The 24,349-nt window shown below is 39.7% G+C and overlaps 1 protein-coding gene across 1 annotated transcript; it reads left to right on the top strand.

Moving 5' to 3' along the window:
• Nucleotides 1-925: 925 nt before the first annotated feature.
• Nucleotides 926-17,637, top strand: OSGIN2 (oxidative stress induced growth inhibitor family member 2). The gene is made up of 6 exons (XM_065832937.2): nt 926-1,521; nt 4,555-4,709; nt 9,789-9,925; nt 11,861-12,052; nt 12,811-12,902; nt 14,847-17,637. Exons 1-6 carry the CDS (start codon nt 1,478-1,480, stop codon nt 15,892-15,894), a joined length of 1,668 nt encoding a protein of 555 aa, XP_065689009.1. The 5' UTR covers nt 926-1,477; the 3' UTR covers nt 15,895-17,637.
• Nucleotides 17,638-24,349: the final 6,712 nt, after the last annotated feature.

Genomic DNA, 24,349 nt, shown 5'->3' with positions numbered 1-24,349 from the left:
CTTATTAATGTTTATAAATATGTAAAGGGTGAGTGTCACAAGGATGGAGCCAGGCTCTTCTCGGTGACAACCAGTGACAGGACAAGGGGCACTGGGTACAAACTGGAACACAGGAGGTTCCACTTAAATACAGAAAGAAACTTCTTCTCAGTGAGGGTGACAGTGCACTGGAACAGGCTGCCCAGGGAGTTTGTAGTCTCCTTGTGCAGAGACATTCAAAACCTGCCTGGACGCCTCTCTGTATAACCTCATCTGGGTGTTCCTGCTTCGACCGGGGGACTGGACTAAATGATCTTTTGAGGTCCCTTCCAATCCCTGACATTCTGTGATTCAGGAAGTTCCACCTGAACACAGGAAAACCTATTTTCATTGTGAGGGTGGTTAAACACCTGAGCAGGTTGCCCAGGGAGATTGTGGAATCTCCATCCTTGGTGACATGTAAAACCCAACAGAGTCTTGGGCAATTGACTCCAGGTGGCCCTGCTTGAGCAGGGTTTGGACCAGATGATCTTCAGCCGTTCCTGCCAACCTCAGCTGTTCTGTGACTAGGGAGAGACTAGGTAAGAAATTATTTCTCCCAAATATGCACACCTGCAAAGTATTTATAAGACGCAATTGAAAATAGCTAATAAAACATGTATGAAGTATTGTACCCAAATAGGTCGATATTGGTCAAACGATGCCTCTAAACTTTTTAATCTCGTTTGGTTTCTGTCAATTTCCTCGTTTTTCAGACGCGACACCTGGCAGGGCGCGGTAGGAAGCTCCGGGGGTGAAGGCTGCGCCGTTACCGCCAGGGCCGCGGGCACCGCAGCTGCTGTGATTCCCCTCGGAGCTGGAGCCCCGTTCCCGCGCCAGCGGGTGGGGCGGGGCCGCAGGTGCTGCCGCTGCGCGGGAGGGCGGCGCGGCCTGGCCTGTGAGCGGAGGCCCCGGCTCGGCGGAGTGGCTCCGGGGGCCGCGGCAGGGAGCGTCCTCTCCTTTCTCCGGGGGCGTGTGTGCGGAGGTCGCGGCAGCCTCGGGCGGCTCCTGCCGTCCCCCTCGACCCAACGAGGTGTCTCCCCACCGCTGCTCCGCCCTCCCCGCTCATCCTTCCTTCGCGCCCGTGCCAGGCCGGGTGTCCCCTTGCTGCGTTCCCCAGGGATAGGCGGTGCATCCCGCATCTTCCTGAGGGGAGCGGGCGCGGCGCTGCCCCCCGCCCCTGCGCCCGGGAACGCAGCGGTGCTGGGAGGAGGAAGCGGCGCCCTGCCCGCTTTACTCCGCCCGTCCCTCCCTCACGGTGCTGGCGGCGGCTCCTCCTCCCGCGTGTGACCCGCTGCCGCATGTGAGCGGGGCGGAGGGACGGCGCCGCGCGGGCCCCAGTGTGGCGGCGGCGGCGGTGGTAGGAGGAGCAGGAACGGGAGCCGGAGCCGCGGCGCGGGGTCCCCCCCCAGCCTCATCGCTGGGCCCCGCCGGCGCCCCGAGCCCACCGGCGCCCCCCATGCCCGTGTGGTGCTGCCGCTGCTCCTTGGCCGGTCACTTCAGGTGAGGCGGCGGGAGAGAGCGGCCGGTGGGTCCGGGCGGCTGCCCGCTGTCCCCTCTCCGGCGCGGGAGCCGGGCCGCCGGCGAGTAGTGGGGTGAGGGGGCCGGGGGATGCGGTGCCGGGATGGACGGTGACACTGGCGGGCGGGAAGCGCAGCCGCGGGCGGGAAGCGCAGCCGCGGCCGTCACCCCGGTGCTGCGGCCTCGGTGAGGTTGCTGCGTGACGGCCGCGGCGCTCTCCGGCACCGCACGCCCTCTCCGCCGTTCCGCTCCCCGGGTGCGCCGGCGGGGAAGCGTGGGGTTGGCGGGCAGGGCTGGCGGTGGCCTCGGGAAGGAGCGCTGTGACCTTGGGCAGCCCCGGAGCGCGGCCGAGGGGAGCCGGCGCTCGCTGATGCTCGGTGTTGCTCCAGGGTTCGTGGCGCTGCACCGCCGGGAGCCCGGTCCTGACGGGCATCGCTCTTCTTCGTTACTTGAAAAGATCCAACAATCTGACGGTGTGACATTGGCTTCCCGAACTGTCAACTTGAGAACAAATTTAAATTCATTTTATATAACGAGTCTTCTGATAACCGCCTACTACAGTCAATTTACTTGCCTTTTTTTTTTTTTTTGCTAAAAGTATGTAGGGAATTCTCGTATCTTCCACAACCGCTACCTGAAAAAGACACCTCTTTAATAATTTGCAGGAAATTAAGGCAGTTACTGTTACTGTGAAATAATTATTCTCTTTTAAAGGGAGAAAAATACTTATATTCAGTGTTTTTTCTCTTAGTGGATTTTTCACACCAAGTAATTGACTAAAAAAGGGGAAAAAATGAGCTGTTGTAGAATCTGGGTGTTTGACAGAATGTAACTCGCGAGGTTATTTGGTATGACCAGCATAAGGTGAACTAAGCACTAGCTTTGGAACTGACTCATCTTTGTGCCTGCTTGCACCTCTTCACGACTAGAACCATAGCTATTTTTACCAAATCTCTACCACTGCAAAGCTGTCTACCGTGAGTTTTTATCAATATAAAAAATTCTGGTACTTGATGGCTTTCAGTGTTGTTCAGAAGTTAGGAAGATGGTGGTCTTAGTGGCCCCTTGCTTAAGATCTTGTTGCATTCTGATATGAAGTTCTTGCAAAGGAAGAACACGCTTCTGCCAACAGGCCTTCATCTGCTTCACATGCACAATGGCTGAGAAACTGTGTGTTCTGTGTGGATCTTTCTATGCAAAATTAGATCCTGTGCTGAAGCAGTTGGAAAGTTTGTGATACACTATTTCGACTGCACAGAAGCAACATTTTTATTGTTAAAGATTCTTTCGTAGCCTATAGCACTGTGCATATATCCCATAAAAGAGGTTTTGAAATGTTTCTTTTGGTTTTTATCTTCCATCTAGCATAGCAAGTATATTAAAACCGTACTAAAACATGCATGCTCCCTTTAAACCTGGATTTGCAAAGCATAGGGTAGTTTTGCCTTAGTTAACTTTGAGCAAAGGCTGGAAAATAATGTAGTCTACATGTGTCTATCTAAAAACAGAGGTGAATAAAACAGTATGGTAATTAGATCTTCTCTCTGCCTTGTACTCTACTCACGGTGTTTGTATGTTTTGAGTCTACAAGATCACAAAGAGCTAATGCACAGCTGTAATTAAACAGTAAACATGTAATTTGCGAACTTTTCTGTTGTAGTGCAAGGAATACAGGTATCAAGTATTTGCTTTTAGAAATAAATACAACTTTAGAATAGCTCCCCACCCTTTTTAACAAGGAAATAACCGTCAGATGTATTACAGTGAGTGGCAGTGCTGTTGTTACTGTACAATTCTTAGTTTACTTCAAACTTCCCCATTGAGGGAAGGCTTTTGAAATACATAGCAGAACCTTCAGTGCCTTGGGAGTTGAGGTGGCATATAGAGTACGTGGCTTCTTGAAGGCCATGGGAATTGAATTGGTATCTTACGCTTTTGGTCCTGTGTAGAAAATAATTACTGAAATACTAGAATAGTTTTAAGATTTGCAGATTCTTAGAAGTAAGAGCACATTTATGTAGTAAGTTAATAATTACAACTCTGTAAAGAGAAAAATATTTAAATACGTCATTTGTGGTATTTTTAATTGAAGAGTTCAGTCTTTATTTTGAAGACTTAATAAAATAACTGCCGATAACAGACTATTTGTAATATGCCCCTACCTTTCTAGCTAAACAGCGCATGTTTCTTGAATGACCTGGAAAGGTTTCAGAAAGGACTCCTAACTAATTAAACATCAAACAATTTAAAACAAGTCTTCGTAGCCTAGAGGCACATTTAGACGGTGGAAAGTTAGGAGAGGAACCTAGGTGGGTGTTGCAGAGAAAAAGCGGAGAAATCTGGGAAAATTGCTAGCGGTGAAGGCAGTCTGTTGTGCACTAGCTAACCTGACAGCATGGCCAGTTCCTTTTATAAAAAGTTTTCTTTTAATAGTGGTAAAACAGACTGTGTCTAGGGCTTACAGGGATGACGCTTTTCTGCTTTTTCACATCACTGCAAACATTAACTGGCCTTACTTCTATCTGAACAGAAATTTGTTAAGGCTGAGCAAGTAGGACAGGACCCGAACAGCTACTGTTGTAACTTGGCTGCTCTTTCAGCTTTGGGCTGGCCTTAATGTTGTTAATTGGCTAAGCAGGGTGTAGCTCTCCTCTTTTGATAAGAGTAATGAGGAATGAGCTCTACTGTGTGTGGGATCAGAATAATGCTTGTTGGTTATACTTTGGCTTTGTATAAACTGAAATCAGAAATCTGCATCGCTGCAGAGCCATCTGTGCCTTTTTGTTATCTTTCTGTAGACTTTCTAGGAGAAAGTGGACTTTTTAAAAAAATCTTCTGTTGGAAAAGCTATGCTGAAGAATAAAATTTTGTAGCATATCTGTTTTGGTCTCGGTTTTGCCAATTCCGTAGCTCTTAAAGTAAAGCATCAAAACCAACTTTATTTTTGAAGATATTGTTCTGACAACAGTTCAGCTGTTTTGTTTTACCATTCTCCCATCTGTCCTTTTTAATTAGAAGTTACAGCAGCCCTGAAACAGAAGGACAGCTTTTGAATTCCTTCGTCCAGTATTTTGGTGACAGCCTTGGGAGGAAGATTAAAAGAATGCCTTTAATTGAAGAAACTGTTCTTCCAGGGGACTCTGTACTTACCCTGCCTGTAGTAATAATAGGTGAGTTTTTTCACTTTTTTAAGATTCTCTGTTGCTGCTATTGCCTTTATAGACCTGCTGCATGAAGTCATTTATCATTAAATAACTAATGCTTAGCCTCCTTATAATGAAGATGTTTATTAGAGTAATGCAGTTGTTATGATTAACAGCAGTGTCACAAAATTATGTTAAGGGACTTGCTGTTAGTGTATATATGAATTCAAGTTGTGCATTAACAAAATGAGACACATTATTTGAAAGCAGATACATGAGTCTTAAGAAGTGTTTGGATTCTAGTGTTGATCACATAGGGTTTGATTAATGTGATATGTCTACTTCAGGTTGCACAGAGGTTGTTGATGGTGCACCAGTAGCCATTTATGGGGCCAGATGGGACAGTGAAAAGCATAATGTAAAATGTGTGCTATCTGTTGGTTAAGATGCTAATGGCATTAATTGCCTTCTTCTTTGTTGCGTTACTCACTAACATCTGAATATTGTCCTGTCTCTTCCAAAATACATCTCAGTCAGTTCAACCAGTTTAAAACAATACACTGTAGTTTGAATTAATAGTTAAAGTTGTGTTTGTAAGCTCTTGCTGAATGACAGGATAGCAGAGGGAGCAGACTCCTTAGGTACACAGCCTAATTGAGAATGCCAGGATGATTTGTATTGGGCCAAGGTTTTTCAGCAACAGCTGGTCACCAGCTCCTTACCATCATGACTTGATGAGGGGATAAAGAAAAGATCTGGGGTAAAGCAGGTTTTCAATAATCTAGTCCAAAGCTACTAGGACTACAGCAAACAAACGACTTTAATTGTACCTGCAAACAAGCAGAGATTCCAGAGAATGGTGTTTCAGTGTAATGTGTTCACAGTAAATCTTCACAACTTTGAAAGATTTGTGCTCGTACAGTGCCTGTTCTCAAAGCTCCCTTCATGAGAGCTTAAAATAGTGCTCATGTAACACACTGACGTGGATGTGACAGACGTGAATCACTTACTGAGTTCAACATCGTAGCTAAAGAACAACAGTTCCCTGGCATTTTATCAGCCTTAGTATAAGTTTGCCATATGGTTAATGACTCAATTTTCACTGTTTAGTTTTGCAGATATGCATTATGCAAATACCTGTACTCAGTACTTATTTTGTCTAGAGCATCTTTCTATGTACTGACACCAAACACAGCTGCTTTGACTATTTCTCCTTGAAAAACAAATACATTGCCCAAGTGCTTTTTCCCAGATACGTTTGTGCCACATCACAAGCTGATCTTCTACGTTGGCAGCCTGTTATCACTAATTCCTTGGCTGTCTAAAGAGCCTTAGAAAGGATCTAAAATGATTTCATAACGTAGTAGAAGAATACAAAAATAACTCACCCGATATACACATGCACATACACTTTCTATTGGTTTAATCTTCTCTGTGTGATTCCTGTACAGCTGGAATTAAACATTCTTTCAGCTTCCTGGTGTCATCTTCTTGTTGCACTAGTTTATTCATCAAAAAGAAAAAGATGGCACATGTGTAAACAGTTAAAGATGAAACAATAACTTATATTGCCCGTTTTTTGACTTCACCATGCCTTTTTTCACTGTAAGATGCCCAATTTAAGATATATTCCAACTTTGTGCTGCGTATTGTACTGCAGTTTGCATAGAGTACTAAGCTACTGTGTTATTGTTAAGTAACTTCAATGCTGTACCTGTCTTCAAGAAATTGGGAAGAAACTGATAGATTCCGTTTGAATGAGTTGGAATTGGAGAATTTCATGCTGAAGCTCTAAATTTAGAGAATGTTCTGAGCTAGATGCTGTCATCTTCTGTACTAGTTTTGATCAATACTGTGTAAACACAATGTTTTAAATTTTCATCCAAATAACAAGGTCGTTACAATGTTTGATTATTGCTTTAAATTTAGACACATAATGTAAAGATGATTGTACTGTAATTTACTGTTGATCAGGAAAACCTGCCATTATTTATTTACAATATTAACTGCTGCTTAAATGAACAGGACCATGGGGTTTTGGGATATAAAATGAAAAGGGCCATGGCATTTTGCGATATATTGGTTGTGTATATAACATTCGTATAATATCTCTCAGTTGAGATCAGAGCTGTTATTACATACATTGTGTGTAGATAAAGAACATACTCTTCAGGTATAAATTTCTCATTTCAAAATGACTTTTTTTTCTCAAGGATTTTGTTTTTGTAGTGTATTTTTTTTTTTTAATCACAGTAAGTTGCAGACCGTGCAGCTGAACCCTTATCTTGTGTGTTCTTGAGAGCATATCCACAAGGGAGTTTCTTTCTCTTGGACTCAGTCTGCTCAAAGAATAGTAACTGGGTGCAAATCTTCTCTCTGGATGGTCTCAGGGGACTGGCTGGGGCCCTCAGTGACAGTAAATCCCCTTAACGTAATTCCATCCTCAGTAATTTTGTTGGCCCTTGCCAGACTTAGTTTTGGCAACTTTTGTTATGCCTTTGTTTTTTAGCCTTATCTAGTAGAAATAATCTTCAGCACATCATCCTCAGATATGGCATACATTTTTCTGTTTCTGTTGTGGACTAACTTCCTTTACATCCCAGTAGGAAAAGAAAATCTAGCTCTGCACTTGTAGAAAGAAACAAAATTACTTTCTGTGCATGAGATATAATTCTTAAAATAGTTAAGAGTTTGCTCAGTCATGGGAATGCTTCTGAACTGTAAGTATGATTAGAGTGTTTTCACAACTTTATGGTTTTGTTATGGCGGATTTCAATTTTTTTGCTAAGCTTCTCTCTCACATCTATCTCTCATGTGGCAAGTGGCTGACAGGAGGGGCTTACATCTCTTTTGAGCTTTGAATTCCTGGACTGAAGCATACCTGGCTATCTTGTGCTGATCTGTTTGTGGGAGTGTATTAGGTTGGTGCAGATGTAATTGTGGTTTTAGACCATTGATTTTAAATCCTTATAACTAAGCTCAAACACATCTTTATTAATCAAAATAGGAACCATTACAATCAACACATTTTTGCCAATGAGAAATAAGTTTGTTTATTCTTGTAGTGTAAAAATTCATGCTTCTGGATTTGGAATCTTGGAAAGCATTTTCTGCATCCTGCTAGTTGTGGAAGCGTTTTCCCTGCAAAAAGTTGTTGAGAAGCTTGAAGAAGTGGTAGTTTGTTGGCAAGAGGTCAGGTGAATATGGCAGATGAGGCAAAACTTCATAGCTAAATTAATTCAGCTTTTGAAGCATTTGTTGTGTGATGTGTGGTTGTATGTTGGGCCCTTTCGGTTGGCTGATGCTGGCTGCAGGAGTTGCAGTTTTTCATGCATCTTATCAATTTGCTGAGCATCCTTCTCAGATATAATGGTTTCACCAGGATTTAGAAAGCTGTAGTGGATCAGACCAGCAGCTGACCAACAAACAGTGACCATGACCTTTTTTTGGCTTTGGGAAGTGCTTTGGAGGTTCTTCTTGGTCCAGCCACTGAGCTGTTTGTCCCTGGTTGTCGTATAAAATCCACTTTTCGTTGCATGTCACAATCCAATTCAGAAATGGTTCCTTGTTCTTGTGTAGAATAAGAGATGATGGCACTTCAAAATGACAGTTTTTTCAATTTTTGGTCAGCTCATGAGGCACCCACTTGTCAAGCTTTTTCACCTTTCTGATTTGCTTCAAATGCCGAATGACCATAGAATGATCGATGTTGAGTTCTTTGGCAATTTCTTATGTTGTAAGAGGACCAGCTTCGATGATTGGTTGTTGTCAACTTCTCATGGCCATCCTCTACGCTCCTGATCTTCAAGGCTTTTGTCTCCTTTGCGAAATGTCTTGAGCTACCACTGCCTTCTACGTTTGTTTGCTGTTTCTGGGCCAAATGCGTTGCTGATGTTGCGAGTAGTTTCCACTGCTTTACAACCCATTTTGAACTCGAATAAGAAAATCACTTGAATTTGCTTTTCATCTAACATCATTTCCATAGTCTGAAACAAATACCAAATAAACAGCAAATCAGTAACAAAAAATAACATGAAGCAAGAAAAGCACGTTAAAATGATGTATAACATAACCACGTTTAAGAATGTATCCCATTTGTGCCACTCTAGCTGGAAAACAAAGACAAAATACTGTATAGTGCCTCATTAGGAGAACACTGCTTTTCAGTTAGTTAGTGAGGAAGAGGAGCTATAGAAACAACAGTACATAGTCACATGTTTAAATTCAGTATCATAGCACATACTTTTCTGACTTTAGCTTTGCCTGCCTTTCAATGTCTGACACTGCAACGTGGGCGTTCCCTCTGTATTTGCATGGTATAAATATGGTCCCCTACTTTGTTTAATACTAGTCAAATAAATACAAGTAATTACCTTATGATAATATTTTGGTCCCTGTTTCATGCCTTTAATAAAATTTGAAAATGAGTCTATTAAAATAGCAATAATGCACATAAATGAACTATAAAATGCTACAAAAAAGATGTAGAAAGATGTTTGAATTTATATTGTGGCTGAACAATGGTCTTACATGAGTTTCTTGTACTTTACCACTTATCTGTCTTCACACAGCTTTTACATTGCTGTCGTGCTGTGTCTGTAGCTTCTCATCTGATTTGCACAGTCTTCAGCTTTCTGCTTGTCTCTTTATTTTATGGGCAGTCCTGAAGAACATATGTTCTAGATTGTCTTTTTGTTCCGTGTTTTACAATACGCAGTGTAAATGGGAATGCAAAGTTCTAAGATGGCAATAACATTTAGATATTATTGTGATTGACAGGCAGATCAGATTTTACCCATCAGACTGTTTTCAAAGAAGCAGAGTGAATTTGGCATACTAAATTATGAAGTTATTTATATGCATTTTGTGTCATGGTGTAAAGAGTCATACATATAGTTATTGTAACCTGGAAAGTATTCTACTCAGTTTATTTGGAGGAGGTTCCTTTAGTAAGGTTTATTTCACTGTGAAGTTTATAAGCTGCTTTAAATCCGGACAGTATCACATTATAATACTTCAATGTGATTTTGTTGTTAATTATTTAGTGACTTACAAACTTCAGGTTATTGACATTTTTGCTAAAGCAGTAACTTCTTTCTTTAATAGGAAATGGACCTTCAGGAATTTGCCTTTCTTACCTGCTCTCTGGATACAGGCCATATTTATCTCCTGAGGCTATACACCCAAACCCCATTCTACACACGAAATTAGAAGAAGCTCGTCATCTTTCTATCGTTGATCAAGTAAGCTTTGATTGTCATCTTGTCTAGCTCTTTTACTACTGCAAGTTGGATTACGACATAGGCTTTCTTTAATAAGCCTGTTTAAAATGCTTTTGCAACTTACATAAGTAGTGCCATAGACAAAAAAATACTTAATATTCTCAGCTCACAAAGAATTAGACCACAGTAAAGCTCAGTAGCTGTGTGGCCTCAAACAACCAGCTTTGTCTCTTGGCCTCTGTTTTTCCTATATGTAAAACAGAGAGCAGTATATACCTTCTTCAGTGGCTTGTAACAAATTCTATATAGGACACTTCAGATGAAAGGAATCATTTTAAGAACTGCCTATCCAAAAAAATATTATGCAGATTGCATTGTGAAGAACCAGCCAACTTACCTGAATTGTATCTCTACTGTGTTACTAAGTTACATTGTTACTCTGTTAATTTAAATAGAAGCAACATGTGACCCTTCAGTCCAAGACTGAGGTGCTTTTGTTGTGGGTTTTGTGGTTCCTGAGGGCTTTTTGTTTGTGGTGTTTTTTGGTTTTACAATCTGTCCTTTGTTGTGTTCCTACTACTTGCCAAAAGTGTCTGAAGCACCACTTGGTCAGCGAATAGCTGATGCACGAATTCCAGCGTTCGTGTCCTAGGATATTTGGGCACTGTCATCAAAGAACACACGCTGCTAACATGCTTCAAGCTAAAATCTTCCTAAATAGTACAGTTCTCATTAAGACTTGATTTTAGTAACATTAGGGATGTATATCCTCTATAAACACAACCCATTTTTTTTTTTTTCGGACAATGTACATCCTTTAGTGTTTGTGTTGAAAACACAGTTGTTCCTCTACTGTATTTGTTGTCTTCATATACATCCAATTTTTCTGTCTCATTTGAATAGATAAATCTTCCCCATTATTTTTCTTTCTGCTTATTCACTTGTTTGCCATGTTATCATTGTTTTCTACTCACCTCGTTATGTTCCTGATGGATTACTCACAGTACTATCACTAACTGTTTTGCCTGTGTGACTGATGTATTTGAAATACAAACACACATATGGGTTTTTAGTAGAGAAGTAGGGGTGGTTTGGCTTTGAGGTTTGTTTAGAGTTTGGTTTTGTTTGTTTTTGTGGAATTTTTTTTTATTTGTTTTATTTCAGTGCTGTTTGCATGTAATGTTGACCTTAAGTTTCAGGGTTTATTTTTTGGCAGGATAGTAGGTTTTCTAAGCTTTGGCTACAGATGTTTTATGTACTTCATCCTCCCCTGACCTCCTGAGATTTTCCCAATTTAGCAAACTAAACTGCCCAGTCTTTGTTAGCCAAAAAATTATGGCAAATTTTCTCTTCAGATCTCTGTTCTCTCTTCAAACATTTGTCATTGCATTGCAAAGTTTTTTAGGAGAACATGGCTGGTTAATGGATGCTGAAAGGTGAACATTTTAGAAAGTTCTGGAAATTGTTCTGATCATTAATTGATTTGTGAATAAGCCTAACTTTAATTCATCTTTGTAATTAATACTTATAATACCTCTATTATTTCAAAATATAATAAACTTAATGTTGAAACTACTTAAGAACTGTCAAAGGAGCTTTTCCCATTTCATTTTTCAAACATGATGGTTTTAGGTTCCAATTTTGCTGTTCTCTGATTCCCTATGCTTCTTTTTCTACAATGAATTTCAAGTACTGACTTGCCCCAGTATTACTGTGTTATTAACATGTAATTTTTTAATGAGTGAAATGTACTATTCAGGGTCATAGAACAACTGAATCATGGGCAGTTATTTCTGAAAAGCTTTGTGACTGAATTTCTGTATTATGTATCGTTGCTTAAAATGCAACTTGAACTAATTGTCTTTTCCTTTGAAATGCAACTTCTGTATAACATCAGAACAGCATGATGACCTGTATAAGATGCATGAACATAGTAAACTTTCTTTCATACTTCAGGATCTAGAGTACCTGTCTGAAGGCCTTGAAGGACGCTCTTCAAACCCCGTTGCAGTGCTTTTTGATACATTGCTTCATCCTGATGCCGACTTTGGATACGACTACCCGTCAGTTTTGCACTGGAAGCTGGAACAACATAATTATATTCCCCACATAGTGCTTGGTAAAGGACCACCTGGTGGGGCTTGGCATGTGAGTAAACATTTCATATTACTTACAGGGTAACGTGATGATTTTGTGTTTTGGGGATTTTCTTGCTATCTAAGGGCTTTTTAGATAAGGGCAATTGCAGTTCCAACTGCTTAATTACCAAAGCCCAAATATGTTAGGGAGATCATAGAACCATAGAATGTCCTGAGTTGCAATGGACCCACAAGGATCATCGAGTCCAATTCCTGTCCCTGCATATGACAACCCCACAGTTCACACCATGTGTCTGAGAGTGTTGTCCAGTTTCTTCTCAGACATATGGTATGAGATGAGAAAGTAAGGAAAAAATGTTCTTCATTTGGGGATTTATGACCTGTCTTGTGTGGGTTTTTGTTAGTTTAATTAATTATAATGAAGAGTATTTTCTGTTACTTTTTTATCATCTGCGTTGTTTCCAGATGCTTTTATACAAAATGATAAATCTTAATGTTTTCATATGCTGTTATTTTTACCTTATTTTTTTCTTCTAATTTTGTACTATAAATAACTTACTTTTAGTACCCTTTTCACTTGTTCTTTCTTCACCTTCTGCTTTATTAGATCATGTAGTTGCTCATTAAAATAGCGTTTAACTTGAACACCAAAATAGTTCACCAACACTTCACATAGTGTCCTGATGTTATGTTCTGGTATTTTATTGCTCTAAATGAATGCAATGAGAAGAACTTCACTGCATTTTACATAAATGTATAACCATTTTAAATGTATTTGGTCATGTGTCTTGTTTTTTTCCTCTGTAGTCCATGGAAGGCTCTATGCTAACAATCAGTTTTGGAGACTGGATGGAATTGCCTGGCCTCACCTTTAAGGAGTGGGCAGCTAGCAAACGCAGGTAAAGATATTGCCTGATGTTATTTGGGAAATGTAGTTGCTGCAAGAACCCAAATAACATCATTTTAAGAACTGGAAAACATTCATACTTCCTTGTGCATAGGAAGACTTTTTATTTTGTTTACTGAGGTGGTGGCACTGGAAATTATTCTGCTGTGTGTACTCTGGGGAAAAAAAAAAAAAAAGGACAACGGTTGGCCAGAGTAATTGCTGTGAGTGTATTGAAAGCATACGTACTAGCAATAGTGTGTTTCAGCAGCATCTCACAAAGAACTGCTGTTACTGTACATAGTTTTGATAAGAATTGAGGGAGGAATTAAAAATCCACAGAAATTCCTCTTTCAATATGGATGCAGCTTCAGTTGCTGTGCACTCCAGTGTTCTCATAATTCAAAGCTGCAGCATCTGAAATGTTGCTAACTATGAATTTTAATTTTAAGAGCATAATTCCTTATTTCCCAATGTTATTTTCTAGTAGTAAGTTTCTTGGGAAAATTTTAAAGACTTACTGTCTTGTACAAGTTCACTGTTTTTACTTCAGTTGTGCAGTTAATTCATAAAGGTCTGTGTCAGCAGATGAACGTAGGAACACTCTACATAAGCTTTTCCTAAAATTTTATTTTTCTGACTTTATTCTAGCAAAAATAAAGGAAGTTGTTCTTGTACCATGTATGGCAAAGGAAGTAGAAGAGTTACTTGGGCATATGACTTTAAGGACAGACTGTAACTTGTTGCAGGACAACACTTGCAGTGAAGAATCTATGCCTTTGTTCTTTAATCGCTTTCTTAGATAACCACAGTAGTCTTACCTCCTTATTAACTGAAATCCCATAAGCTGCTTATTATCTGAAGCTAATTTGTTTATATTATAGTTTTCAACAACAGTGGAAACAGAAATGCTGACCTGTTATACTACAATTAAACAAACACATTTAAAAGTATTGATGATAATGAAAACTTCTAGATATGTAAAATAGTTTCCTAAGTTTCATTGTTAACAGGTGTCACACTGTCATATTATCCTTTTCAATAAATTTCTCATCAGGATTTTCAGAGTAGTAACCCGAACATTTAATAGTACATATGCTATTATATTGTTAATCTGTGAGAATGAGTAGCCTGATTTCTTGTAAATATGCTTCTACGTGTAATTCAGTGGCAATCCTGGTGCTCTTTTGCCTTCTTCCTAGAGCTTACTTCTAAAGAAGCAGCAAAACTCAGGCACCTGTTCAAAATAGTTACATTTTAAGCTTATGTTTTTGTAAATGAGAATGCAATGAACATTAGAAAAGCATAGGTGTAATATCAGGATTGCAGTGCAAAAGTGTTTTTTATTGGACGCTTGGACATCATAATCCTATTTACATAGTTGCACTAAGGTACTGTGTCACACTTGCTTTGTTTATCCTTGGGATATGGAACTACCTATTTTGATACTTATGGAACTTACTTGTACCCAAGGAGAGATCTTTTACAAAGTATAATGAGGATTATGTTACGAAGGTAATATGTCAAACCCAGGGTTTCAAAATTAGCACTTAACAATTACTATGATGTTTAATTACTTATATCCTAAGTAAGTGTATTCTCACTGAGTACAAGTTTAGCCACCATTGTACTGTTGACAGTTGTGATGCTACACTGGCTTTGTAAAACACTTCCCTACAGACCTGCTGTGAAACTGCAGAGCTTTGCTATACTTAATTTGTTCACCATAGCACTTCACATTGTAAAGATTTACAGCTATTAAAGAGAATTTAGCTTGTCTTGTGTATCAGGAATCAAGAGAACAAATTGAGGGTGTTTAAAGAAACCTAACTCAGTGTCAGTTACACTGAGCAGGTTCAATCCTTTGACATTTGAGTGTCATGTGCTATGTCATATCTGATATTCAAATTACCAATAAGGTCGAAGTATTAACTGGAACCATTAAATTTTGTTTCAGAAATATAAAGAGTGATCGAGTAATGCCAGAGGAAATAGCTTGTTATTATAAACACTATGTTAAAGTCATGGGCCTCCAAAAGAATTTCAGAGACAATGTTTACGTAACATCAGTATCCAGGCTTTACCGAGGAAAGGATGATGAAGACAGAAGTCAACTAAATGAAAATATTTCAACACAGCACTTGGAAATGGAAGATGGACAGAAATCACTGATTAAGAGAAACTGGGAAGTCAGAGGTTACCAGCGAGCAACAGATGGTTCTCACGTGCCTTTCTGCCTCTTTGCTGAGAACGTGGCTCTTGCCACAGGAACCTTTGATTCTCCTGGCCGATTACAAGTTGAAGGAGAAGACTTTCCTTTTGTGCTTCATTCCATGACTGACTTCGGAGCTGCTATCAGCAAAGGAAAATTACGTGGGAAGGCAGACCCGGTGTTAATTGTGGGTGCTGGACTTACAGCAGCGGATGCTGTTCTCTGTGCCTACAACAACAACATCCCAGTAATCCATGTGTTCCGGAGAAGAGTTACCGATACAAGTCTAATTTTCAAACAGTTACCAAAAAAGCTTTACCCTGAATACCACAAGGTCTATCATATGATGTGTACTCAGTCCCATACTGTGGACTCTAATCTCCATTCTGCGTACACTAGTTTCCCTGAACACAATGTACTTTCCTTCAAGCCTGAAATGAAATGTGTTCTTCAGAGTGCCTCTGGACTGAAGAAAATTTTGAAGTTTTCTGTAGCCTTAGTTCTGATAGGTTCTCACCCAAATCTTTTCTTTCTTAAGGACCAAGGGCATAGCATAGGTCATCACTCCAACCAGCCCATCACATGCAAGGGGAATCCTATAGAAATCGATCCATACACTTATGAATGCACTAAAGAAGCAAACCTCTTTGCTTTAGGTCCTCTGGTGGGAGACAATTTTGTACGGTTTTTAAAAGGAGGTGCATTGGGCATTGCACGATGCTTGGCAATAAGACAAAAGAAGAAACATGAATTGATTGAAAATGGGGATGGAGGAGGTGATGGGGTACCGTAAAATTGACATTAGAAGCTTTCACATACAGGATTACAAATGTAGTCTTAACAGAACACTCACTGACAGCGAAAGTTGATAGCAGTCACATTTCTGTTGTATACAAGTAACTGCACTGGGATTGCTTGGTAAAGGATGCTGATACAATACTACTTCAAAATAGAAAAATTTGATCTGCTATTACAACTGATCTCTACTCAACTGGAATTATTTCCAGATAAACAGAAAATGAGACTAACTTATATTGACCTGCCTGTCATCTCTTGCTCAGCTAAAAGAGCAGACTTGCTCTGGGAAGAGCAATGCCCACCAGAGTGGCTTTACATTTTAGTGTCAAATGCGACAAAATATTCTTACCACGAAATTAAAATAACTTCTAAAAGCAGAAAGCTTGTTTAGGACAAAGCAAATTTGGAGCCTTCTGCTTGAAACAAGGACTTAATTTATTTGCCGTAGTCATATTGTAATACTTGGAATGAGCACTTAGTAAAATGGTTTTTACTATAAGAAGGATTTCCATAAGCAAGAAGTATTCCTTAACAGTTATTATGCTATTTGATAACTGGAATAAAATAAGCATTCCCATTTAATCTTTAATGTGTAATTTGATACAATCCATTAATGTTTTTTCACACTATGACTAGAGTTAGGTGAGTGCAGAAAGACTAACATGAGTTGTTCCCCTACAGTGATGTGTACACTCTGATGATACTCATTAACATAAACAATAAAGTACTGATGTAAGTGCTCTTATTACAGTGTCAATATAATGAATATCTAGTGTACTACTGAAAAATTAAGTACACGAGAAGGCTTAGGGGTTTTTGCTTCCTAGCTCAGGAAGACTGAATGTGATCACTTGATTGATCAAGGTGGGTGATAGATATTCTTATCTCCCATTTGAACCAAGTATTGGTTATTTTTTTTTTCCTAGAACAGCACATAGCACTAAAACTGTCTTAGCCTGCAGTTTTTGAAACGTGAAAAGGGTTATATTTCAAGCCAGCTAAAAAATAAAACATGCCAAACTCAAACATGCCATAGTTCCTATGAATCTTAAAGCTTGTTATAAAAGACAAAGATTTAACTTGTACCTACCTCTGAACTGAAGTTTCACCTTTCTGCTCCATAATGTAAGATCTAGATTTCATTTGCTGGGTTTTAGAGTACTTAGTTTACCTAAACACACTCATGGATTATTCACCATAGAGAGCTACGCAACAGCTGGTTATCTTCCAGAACTCTCAATAGACCAAGTGCTTGATTTTTTAACAGATGTATTACCAAACATTTTAATTCGGGTCCAATGTGATGGAATAGATGTTATTTCATCTTTTGTTTTGAATGTCATGTTAGTTTAAGCTGTTGTATTTGCATGATTAAAATCTCCATATTAGAATTTGAACGGATTTTAAAAAGGAAATTAGGCTTAGACTTTGTGAAACTGCTAGTGCTTGCTGGTTTCCCAGCTAACTTTAGTAAGCTGTAGATACTGAAATGAAATAAACATGCCTGTTTTCTGTGCCTGCTGAATTATGGGGTTCTGCGGCTACTGCAGGCCTTCATGCATTTGAGTAAGTTTTCAGGCTTTAGATATAGGAGTTGAAGAGGTAAAGTATGCAAGGATTAAAATGACAGTGTTTTCAATGAGAGTCCAAAGTGATTTATTAAATGACCCTACTACTACTAATAAACTTTAGAAGCAAATTAATTGCATAAAAATAAACACAAATGAGGCAAAATTTATATTTCTGCATTGCCTACATGCTTGGATTTAACCGTGCGTTGTCAACACCAGTTAATATACTGATTTATACTTATATCTGAGCCGGTTTTAATGATGATAAATTTTAGGCTTATTTTCTTCATAATTGAGTTGAGATTCTATATGTATATATAGATGTATCCTAAACCTGCGATACCTAATATTTTAAACTGAGAATTAGCCTTCTAAGTGCTAAATACTTTATTATAGAACTTTATTGCATTTATAATATATTGGGAATACATATCTGCTGTGATTAAATTCCTTCAGTTTTGTGTCAATGTAAGTATCCAAATATATCATGGCTTCTAACTACATTTTCATTACTCATGTGAAACATTCAAAATGCCAACAAAATGAAGGAAGCAATTTACTTAAACAGTTATTTTGCAAAAAGGGGAAAGAAGCTCCAAACAGCCAAATCTCTGACCTTGGTGGCTGCAGCTACTTACAGGCTGTGTGTGTTGTAGTGACAAATTTGTAGCAGAAATATTTGTCCTGTTCTTGCACAGGTGCCTTTCACGGCACTATTGCAGCACCTGGAGGTTTAACTGCATTTTTTTCTTTCATCAATCTTGCCAGTAAGTTTGAGGTAAAAAAATTGAATGTGAGACCCTTTAGTTGGGCAGAGACATTTTCTCAGTGGTCGTGTTTATTAAGCCACTATAAAAATACTTTTTTTAACCGAAGTTTTACTGAAAAGTCATCCTCTTTCTTCTAGAAACAGCTACGTTTAAGTTGTAGCTGGACTTTCTCCCTTTCAGGTTTCTGATTTTGAGAGAAATTTCTGTTTCTTTCCTCTTAGGTATTTTGAGAGAATAAGAGATGTAAAAATTCAAGCTTTGCCTTAGGATAGTTTTACCCAAAGCATTATGTTGTACTTTCTGCATATATTGTGGATTAGATGTTGGCACCGAATAGTTGTCTTTTGGGGAAATACTTTGTTTTTCATATTTAAAAAACAAAAACATTTGAATTTCCTGTATGTTATTTTAGTTCCCAGAAGGGAGACTCTTTGCTTCTTTCAGCTCTTCTTTCAGTGAGAAAGATAAGCGTTTAAACATCATGGATTCAAAAAGGATGCTTACTACTCGAGCTTTTTTACTAAAATACAGACAGGAAGAATATCACTTTTTAGCTAAAGGAATTTCATTTGGATTTATAGAACACGTAAATGTGTGTTAACCCATACTGTGTATTTTCTAGTAGGCTAGTGGGAAAGCGTCTCTTATATTTGGGATTAATTCTTGATGCTGAACCTGTCTTCTAGCTAAATTATTGCTAATATTTTGTGTAGTATCCAGTTGTGTTGGACTGGGACTAAGATTTGTCACAGCAGATTTCCCTGACAATCTGCCTCATGATTATTTAACAACAGGCACTTTTCAATTAAGGCACCTAACTGGGCAGTAGTAAACAGCACAGCCTTTCTTTTTGTTTCCGAAAGACTTCTGCTTAAAACATCTTTCCACAAAAGACTAAGGCCAAGTTTTACTCTGCTGAGGAAATGTAGAACTCCTTTCTGCAAGTAATCTAGAGACAGCAGTGACAGAAACATCAGATTCCTCTGTCTCTTGGGAAAACACTTGCTGGGCTGGCAGCCGGGTCTCGCCAGTGAATGTATGGGAAGAGTACAGGTCCAGAAACAGCACCTGCACCCTGAGTGGGGGACACCAGAGTGCATCCCACCACTGTAGGTCCCTGGTCCCCATCACTTTAGGAACTGTTGGGGTATGCTGTCTTTTCCTTCCAGCCTGGTGAATGTGTAGGCACCTTTTTTTAAAAAAGATTAATTTCATGGAGGGATGATTGTATAGTGAAAAATACTGATTTTGTAGAGGGAAGTGGCTCTAGCTTCTTTTTCTCGCAGTTCAAGAACTATGGAAAAAAAGGCTTGAGCCAGAACTTCAGAGCACTTATTCGAAGCTGGAGGAAATTAAAGACCAAACTTTGAAGCAGGCCTGACCTGCATGTCTAGTTGAAAGGAAGAAAAGGCCATTTTTAGGCCAGCTGCTCAAGGGAGGAAGAAAGGGTGTAAATTTTGCAAATTTCCAGTGAGTCCTCAGTGATGACTAGTGAGGAATGATGGGAGGAAAGCAGCAAAGGATCTGAGCGATATGAACTGCAAACCTCTGGGTACTGAAGGGAATCCATGGAGTGTTGGTAGGCTGGTGGTCTCCCATCCTCTTGTGTCAAGATCTACAAACTAACCTCAAAGCTCTCTGCTGAAGCTGTGAGTCCAACACATTGCCATGTGTATTTAATTGGCTATTAACTGAAGTTACACTGAAGTGCAACATATGCGTATGAACTACAAGCAATTTTATTTGCTTCAGAAGCTGTAGGATGGGATCAGTAAGGTGGTGTGCCACGAGATGAGACTTGGGTGCTCTGATACCTTATTTTCTACCACTGAGAAAGCAAGCAGGTATTTTCAGGTGATAGCTGAATTTGCTGTAACAGCACCAGCTCCCAACCATTTCTAAACTGCAAGAGGTAGCACATGTATGCCTTAAAGGCAGCTGATTATTTGATCTTATTATCATCCAGATAGTAATGATTTCATTTTGAGTAAGTTATGGAACAAAAAATGCTAAAAGTTTCATACTGCTATATTTCAATTTAGATAATATTTTAGAACCTTACAATAACCATGTTCTAACTTAAGAGTTATTTTTTGAGGCGAGAGCAAGATGGGAGGACAGTAGCATGACTGATGTGTGAGCTTTTTGGACATTTACTTCCCCCTTTCCCAACCTGAAAGAGAAGTCATGCTTTGTTTGAAATAACCATAATACCTGAAACACTATTTGAGAAAGGAAGGCTTTGGTGATATTAGGAGTTCAAATTTGAAGCTAGGATACTGAATTATAAACAGCTCTTTTTTTCTGAAAAACTATGTCATGGGGATTATGGTACACTTAAGGTGTTTGAATTTAGCTAATACTTGAAGCTTTAATTACACAAGGAAGTGTGAGGTCAGGGATGAATTCAGTGTAAGGTACAAGGATTATGGGGAGGGGAATAAGTGTTACAGTATAATTTAGTAATTATAGTGAAGCTAAACACTGTTTAAGGATGGTTTTGTCTTTGCAGACATTATGGAGCATTTCAGTTTAAACAAACCCTGAACTTCGGTTCACATTACAATTGTCTGCATGTTAGCTGATTTTCTAACAATGATAATTTTGTACTTTTAGGGCACATTTAGCCGATTTTTATAATCTAGTGGTGATCAGTAGTCATCAAAAGAAGGAAAAAATACACTTTGTATACTTAGCTCTCCTATCCTTTTGAAGTGTCCTGTTCTGGAGACTAAGTTAATCTAATTTGCACTTTCTTTTCTTTATTCTGAGATCACTGGCAATGTGCAAGTATCAGCCTGTGTTGCCTACAGTGGATGCTTTGATGAACTAAAATTCAGCTTCGTATTCCCAGACACCCTCTGTAGACTTACAAGCCCACATAAAGAGAATGAACAACTAGGTTACGTATTCAAAAAATATCGTCTAACCTTGGAACAGAATCACAGAATGGCTGGGGTTGGAAGGGACCTCTGGAGATGATCTAGTCCAACTCACCTGCTAGAGCAGGTTCACCCAGAGCAGATTGCACAGGAATGTGTCCAGGTGGGTCTTGAATGTCTCCAGAGAAGGAGACTCCACAACCTCTCTGGGCAGCCTGTTCTGGTGCTCTGTCACTCTCAAAGAAGTTTCTCCTCATATTCAGATGGAACCTCCTTTCTTTCAGTCTGTGCCTCTTGTCCCTCAGCCTATCGTGGGGCACTACTGAAAGGAATCTGGTCCCATCCTCTTGACACCCACCCTCGAAATATTTATAAACATTGATGAGATCTCATCTCAACCTTCTCTTCTCCAGGCTGAACAGTCCCAGCTCTCTAACTTTTAGGTTATTTTTTAACTAGGTATATAAAGAAAAAAATAGTTGTCCACGAATCTAAAGCTAGAGACATGGTGATCAGACAGATTTGATACAGTTCCAGGGGATATTCCAAGGAGAGAGAAATGTTTCATTTTTCATCAGTTTGAATTGTAAGACCAGCTTCTATGTTAACACTGAGTTACTGCTTTTCAGAAATTCATTCTACTACCTTACATCTACCTGGCACAATCTGGAAAATCCACACTCTGATGTTGCCCTTTTCCCTGTTAGGTCTGGTTGTGGAATTCCAGTTCTAAATGAGACAAAGGCTTACATTTATTACCTATATTTTTGTTCTCACACACAATACACCTGGACTTGGAGATACTATGTAAATGCCAGTTCCATGTGTCCTGCCTCAGTATTTCTGCTTTTGCTGGAGTATGCTTGGGTTGTACCTCTTCTTTTTTTCAGATGAGCAATGTAAATGTACAGAACATCTGCTGCCAGCTGAAATGCATTTTTCTGAGCTGCAAGCAACTTCTGAGCAAAACCACAGCTTTGATTAGATGATAAACCTACCTGAGGCTTGCATGCTAAGCTTGTTCTCTCTTCATGTGTGAAAACTGATGACAGATGAAAGGCTGAAGAATATTAAAACAGTTTCACCTAGTAGTCAATGATTTTAGTTTTGAGAACTGAAGAACTCTTAAGTCAGAGGGGGGACAAAAATCTATGACAAAGAAGATGCATTCAGGGAGCTGTAGTGTTCAGAAAGAGGAAAAAAATGGTTTTGCAGGGCTCCGGTGCTGTAGCCACTTCTTGAGAGGTTCTGATAGTCAAAGCTGGGGCAGAGTGGTGTGGGCAGAGTGCTAAAGCAAGCAGCAGGGAAAGGTGCTGGTTAGGGAAATTGGATTTTTGCGAAACATTTGCATTTGGTTTAAGTTCTAAGTTCTTAGAGATACCAGAACAACCAGAATGCAGTGAGAAGTAGCCAGATTGTGACTCAAACACCAGATGTGACTGTGAATGGATTCAAGAAATCGAACAGAGCAAGAGAAAGACTAGTTCTATGGGGTGTACGGGAAGAGACGGTAAGAATAAGGTCGGAAATCACCTGTACAATGTGGTAATGGGAGAGCTGAAAGAGGGTTGGAGGCAGGTCTACAGCAGAGACTTCAGCTAATGTCTCAGATACGAGCTGATGTTTGATATAAACATGTGGAATGGAGGCAATGAAGGGGGCTGAGCACTCTGGAGGAAGTTGCTGGGGAGGTGGGTGGAGGGAGGGAGCTGAAGGTGATGGCGAACACCCTGTCAGTGTGTAGCAGTGACACAGGGGTGGCCAGACCCCAGCACCAGCCCATGTTCTGGGAACAGACGGGGGGTAAGGGTAGGAAAGAAAGGGACAGACTCACAGATGTGAATGAATGGAAAAAGAAAACAAAACAAACTTCAACAGTGAGAATATCTTGGTAGTCTGGCTGAAAAAAGGCAACATCTTCCCCAACTGATGCAGGAAAGATGGGAAGTCGGCTGAAACTGGTGTGAGTTAAACTGGAAATGAAGCATGTTGTTCCTGCAGGGACAAAGCACCCATCCTTTATTTTAGTGGTGCATGGAGTAATTCAATCTGCATTAAACTCTGTTCAGCTAAAATGCTGAATGCAAGACTGTATTTGAAAAGCCTTGCTAATAAAAAGTATATTTAATTTATGTCCCGTGTGCATCTCCTTCCTGTGAGCAGTGTGAACAAAGATAATACAAAAAGCAATTCCAATAAACCCTCAAAGTTTGTTTTACATAGAAAAATGCAAGAAATGAGATCTGAAGATAAGTTTCTGCTTCGATGTATTTCTAAGTGAAGAGCGTTGTTTTGTCAAAAAGGTGTGTATGCTTTACACTTGCTGATTGTGGTTTGAGGCAGATGAGAGAAACGTTTGATGTCATGTCTAAGTTACTGAACTTTTTTTAACTTTCTGAAGAAAATCAACACCACACATTCTCTCAGAAAAGTGGTGAACTGAATGTTGAAACCACAGGGCACAAGGCCCACAGAATGAGAATGAAGCTCCCAGCAAAAGTTCTGAACTGCAGAATACAAAGTTCATTGCTCCTGGCTTTTGCTTTACCTATAAAACAGTCTTTTACTCAGCCCTTGAGTTTTGCCACTTTTACCCTTCTGATTCTCTCCTCCCATCCTGCTGGGGGATAGTAAGTGAGCAGCTGTGTGGGGCTGAGCTGCTGCTGGGGTTGGCCCACACCAGTATGTTTAATAAAATAAACACCAGGTCAAGTTAATGTAATAGTTCCAGGGCTAAGGCAAATACTTATGTAATTTATTGGACGATCACACTTCCAAGACTTGGATCATGTAATCATGTCCTCCATCATCTACCTCAGAAACTTCAGTAACAGAAGGCCAAAACCAGTAAGCCAACAAGCATGTTTCCTCCAATGCCTGGAGCTGAAAATCATGACAAAATTATACTAAAATGGAAAGAAAGCTTCAGTACTATCAACAGGATTTATTACATGAATTTGGAATTCAAGCCATGGTTAAGAGGTAGACATTTAGATGCCTAATCTTCTTTTTTAATGTAAGCATAACTCTGTGTTGAAATAGCAAAAGGCTCAGGCTCACTCATCTACAGGCTTCTCATCAACCAGACAGCAGATGCAACTGATGTAGAAATTAAACTATCAGCTATGAGGCACCCTCAAATTAGACCCAAACCAACAACGTACCCTGGGTCCATCTTCAGCCAAGTGCTGACCTAAGTGTTTTTTTCCTCAGCACTACTGTGGAAA

This window comes from Patagioenas fasciata, chromosome 2 (assembly GCF_037038585.1).
Source record: "Patagioenas fasciata isolate bPatFas1 chromosome 2, bPatFas1.hap1, whole genome shotgun sequence".
NCBI lineage: Eukaryota > Metazoa > Chordata > Aves > Columbiformes > Columbidae > Patagioenas > Patagioenas fasciata.
This window is presented reverse-complemented; position numbering and strand designations above follow the sequence as displayed.